Source organism: Sinocyclocheilus rhinocerous, unplaced genomic scaffold (genome assembly GCF_001515625.1).
Source record: "Sinocyclocheilus rhinocerous isolate Xijiao unplaced genomic scaffold, SAMN03320098_v1.1 scaffold1168, whole genome shotgun sequence".
Lineage (NCBI taxonomy): Eukaryota > Metazoa > Chordata > Actinopteri > Cypriniformes > Cyprinidae > Sinocyclocheilus > Sinocyclocheilus rhinocerous.
The window spans coordinates 1,466,798-1,471,473 of record NW_015650373.1 but is presented as its reverse complement, the minus strand read 5'-3'; the positions used below and the strand labels follow the sequence as shown (position 1 = coordinate 1,471,473).

The following is a 4,676-nucleotide window of genomic DNA, read 5'->3' as shown; positions in this document are numbered from 1 at the left end:
TACTGACTTATACTGTCTTTTTACGCATTGCGCTGCGTAAACATAAAACCATGTCTGCATTTGTGATTGGAGAAATGACAAACAACAAGCGCTACTCTACAATTGCTCAAAACTCGCGTTTGAATCATCAGTGGCAAATGATAAAAGAAAACGTACTTACGTGAGTCAGAACTGCCGGCATTTTAGTCTAATGTTACTCTCCCAGGATCAGTAAACAGTCCTCCATAAAATGTGCTGCACACATCTGAATATTTGGGTTGAACTGTTCTGGAACAGTGTTGTAAATACAACTTAACCACTGATTTCTAGTTGTGCCCTCTTTTGGAAGACTAAACAAAGTAGTTTCGCTTTCACAACGAAGCACACAGCGTCTTCACGACATGGCTGCAGTGTCAACAATACTACAGCGAGAATAAAAGTTATGCTTTCTTTCTTTGCGTGAACATTTGGGTGGTGTTATGCAAATCTTCCCACACAGTGACGTAGACATGTGGGGGGCGTGTTTAAACGAGGCGTTTTAGGAGGGCGTGGACAAGTCTTAACTTTTATAAAGAATATCTCTTTGGATTTGAGACTTAAGTCTTTGCAACTTTACAGATCTTCTTTATGCACCAAGAGCTTGTAACACTCCAAAGAGAAAGGAAAAATTTAACTCGCATCATATGACCCCTTTAAAAATGCTCTAGACAAATTTCTTTCTTTCTTTCTTTCTGCATTATATACATACATTGGGAATTATGAAAAGTAATTAATTAATTAATTGTGTAAAAATGATTGGAGTACTGACACTTTTTTTCCACTTCAAGCACTGATCAGTGTTATTTTTAAACCATTTCATTTTGCTTTCTAAAGACTACTCAGAAATCATTAAATTAATTACTTTAGTTTATTATTTTAATTATTATTTTTTTATTGTTTTATTTAATTTAGGAAACATGTTGAATTGAAAATAGCACACCTAATATTTTTCTCACATATGATGCATTCAAGTCCTTCAGAGAACTACTCGAGAACTATTCTCGAGTTGAGAAGTCGTAATTAAGACGTCTGGTGCGTTCATGTCATTTTGGTTGGAACAAGATGAGTAATGTGTTTTTGCTTTTATATGTTTTAGTTTTAAATTGAATCAATATATATTCTATCATAATTGCGCAATACTGTCACATTTTGACATGTAACATGTAATAAGTTTTATTTGAAATGAAAATAAAAAAATTAATTAAACAACAAATTTAGCATCAATACAGATGCTGCATCTATTGTGTTGACACTGACAAGCCCCCAACTCTAAAACTCTTATCTTAAAGAAAGTTCAGAGTTTCCCACTGTGGAAAGATCATATTTATGAGTTGAACCCACATGAACGCCACAATCTGTTTAAAAAAAAATCATTTTGTCTTCCACAGAAAAAAAAATAAAGGTAATTAAATAATGTCATTTTTGATTTGAACTTCCCATTTAACTCTCAGTTTCTGAAAGAAACTTTTTGCTTGTCAACTTTGGGATGACTTCTCAATGTAATATTAGTTTCCGTTTGATAACACCATTATCCCACAAGAGGATATTGCTCAGTTGGGGGTTTGACTTCAAGGGTCAGCTCACTGCTCCGTGTAAACCTGCACTATTGAAAATCAAAAATAAATAGCTAAAGATAAAATATATAAATCACAAAGCATGGCTCTGCTCAGCTTGGGGTTAATAATAGCGGCCATCTTAACCACACTGCACATGTCACTGCAGCTAACTGAATAATTACAGCAGGAGTAAGGCATTCACACACCGATTCAAAGCGTTCACAGATGTGTATGTGGAGATTCTGTGGCTGTGCCGCACAGAACCAGTGCAAGACCTGATGCTCGGACGGCATCCAGACCATGTATGGCTCTCACTCAAGTGGCTGTAAATGCAGAGCTGTGGTTATTAGGAAAAAGTGTGTAAGTTCTGATCTAGGATCCAGTTTATGTGGAGTGAGTGATTACATTGACTTTGGCTCCTAAATCAGTGCTCTCACAATGAGAACCTCGATATGAGTGATAATCTGGGGATGTAGCTCAGTGGTAGAGAGAGGTCCTGGGTTCAATCCCCAGCATCTCTACACACTGTTTTGGGCAGTAGTGGCCTAATGGTTAAAGAGTCAGACTTGTAACCTGAAGGTTGCGGGTTCGAGTCTCTGGTCCGGCAGGGATTGTAGGTGGGGGGAGTGAATAACCAGCGCTCTCTTCCACCCTCAATACCATGACTGAGGTGAGACCCTTGAGCAAGGCACCGAACCGCCAACTGCTCCCCGGGCGCCGCAGCAATATGGCTGTCCACTGCTCCGGGTGTGCACTTGGAGGGTTAAATCAGAGCACAAATTCCGAGTATGGGTCACCATACTTGGCCACACGTCACTTCACTTTATTTATTGATTGATTGAATAATTCATTCATTCATTTCAGTTGCTTGTTTATTTTACTTTGTAACACATGTAACAGTTTTTAACAGTTCTGCAATAATAAATTATTCACTTTATATATATTTGGTCCGAAGAAGTGCAATCTATGATACTATTGTTGTCAGATTTTTATTGCTGATTTTACTTACGGTCTGTTAATGAGAGAAGTAACAATGTCATGAATTCATGATTCATGAATTTTTGCAAATGAGCGTCTTCAGTGAATCATTTTATCCAGTTTATGCAAGTCTTAAAGGAATAGTTCACCCAAAAATGAAAATTTTGTCATCATTTACTCACCCTTAAGTTGTTTCATTCACTCTGTGAATTTCTTTTTTTCTGTATAACACAAAAGAAGATATTATGAAGAATGTGGGTAACCAAACAGTTTCTGATCCCCATTGACTATAGTATTTTTTTTCCAGTACTGTGGAAGTCGATGGAAAGGAATAGTTCACCCAAAAATGAAAATTTTGTCATCATTTACTGACCCTTAAGTTGTTTCATTCACTCTGTGAATTTCGTTTTTTCTGTATAACACAAAAGAAGATATTATGAAGAATGTGGGTAACCAAACAGTTTCTGATCCCCATTGACTATAGTATTTTTTTTCCAGTACTGTGGAAGTCGATGGGGACCAGCAACTATCTGGTTACCCACATTCTTCAAAATATCTTCTTTTATGTTCAACAGAAGAAAGAAATTCACAGAGTGAATGAAACAACTTAAGCATGAGTAAATAATGACAGAATCTTAATTTTTGAGTGAACTTTCCCTTTAATGATTCATGCACAAATTGAACTGATTCAGCGTTTTTGGGTGAACTACTCCTTTAAAAAATGACTAACCCAGATTCGGCTTGCTTAAATGTACACTGGTGAAAAGTCAATAGGTTTGTGTGTTCTCAATCTGTTTGGGAAGAATTTTTGGCATGTCCAGACCAGAACTGATTTTCATGAAACCTTTGATTCGCTCAACTATTGATAACTCAATGAGCTTTTACTTGTGCCAAGGCCTCATCAGGCGTGGCAGGACATTTTGGCCATCTCACTCTCAGCTGCAGCATGCCTGCGGTTCAAGACTCTCAGAAGAAATTTTCCACGTGATTCTCTAGCCCCCAAGACCCACAGTTATTCCTTATCCATGCCATAAATTTGGGCTAATATGGCAGCAAGCCACACCTCAGAACCGGCAGCACAAATGATCCTGAAGATTGAACAGTTGATGAACGGTTACTGGACTGAATTTTTCACCAGAATGGCAAGCCAAAGAATGTTTTAAGTTCAAGTCTTATTCATTTTAATAAAAATGTAGGTAACCAATGTAAAAGTGATTTGTATATTACAGACTCTGTTACTCCATATCCAAAATGTGCTAAAAATGTAATGCAATACCTGCTAAATAGCATATTAATGTAAACTATGTTATGTACACTGTTAATATTCATTTCACCTGTCAGCTGAGAAGTAAAGCATTGGATTACATACACGCCATGTGTCCACTGGGCTGTTTCCTCATGTTTGTACAAACATCTCTTTCTGGTGTGTTAGTAAATAAGCCATTTAAGTGAGTCATTTGACTTGGTTATAAAAAGCTCACCTATCGTAGCTCCTGCTGTCCTCACAAACACTTCGGCTGGGGGAACTAACATCAGACAAGCCTTTCATCTTCAGGGCATTTAATCTCACCGTATGGCAAGCGCAACCCGAAATAGAGAGCTCGTTCTGCAGCTCATGCTGGGCTTGTGATGTGGGAGGCAGAGGTTGAAAGCTTCTATTCATCTAATGCAGACCTTCTCCTGAGCGTGTGATGTTTTGGGTCAGGCGAATAAACTTTTATTTATCGATTTGTAATATCAACCTCATCAACAACGTTCTGTGTTGTTTGTCCTCTTTTAGGTGCTGGGGAATCAGGGAAAAGTACAATAGTTAAGCAAATGAAGTGAGTGTTTTGATTTTTGATCAAAAGATCTTTAAAGTTTCTTTATGCTGATATGCAAGAATGAGACTGGTAGTCAATGTTCCCTCTAGTTTTTGTGCAAAACCTTGGGGCAGACCCTTTGTCACCATGATATACAGTATAATGGTTATAGAGTTATATTGCATTTAATTATATATGGATATATAATTATTTATTTGATTTTATATTTATTAATTGCATATTATATTTTACATTGTATGGTTTTATATTGTACTTACATTTAATATGTATATGTATGTATACAATATATATAAAAAAAAAA

The 4,676-nt window shown here is 36.7% G+C and overlaps 1 protein-coding gene across 3 annotated transcripts in view; it reads left to right on the top strand.

The window, feature by feature from the left end:
• LOC107711987 (guanine nucleotide-binding protein G(k) subunit alpha-like) overlaps positions 1-4,676 on the top strand; it is a 23,356-nt gene that overhangs the window by 7,341 nt on the left and 11,339 nt on the right. For all 3 annotated transcript variants that reach the window (XR_001636754.1, XR_001636755.1, XM_016517102.1), the window contains exon 2: positions 4,333-4,375. Coding sequence is in view for 1 of the 3 variants with exons in the window: in XM_016517102.1 (XP_016372588.1) it covers positions 4,333-4,375 (43 nt within the window). In the remaining 2 variants the exon portion in view is untranslated. The remainder of the gene's footprint in view (positions 1-4,332; positions 4,376-4,676) is intronic.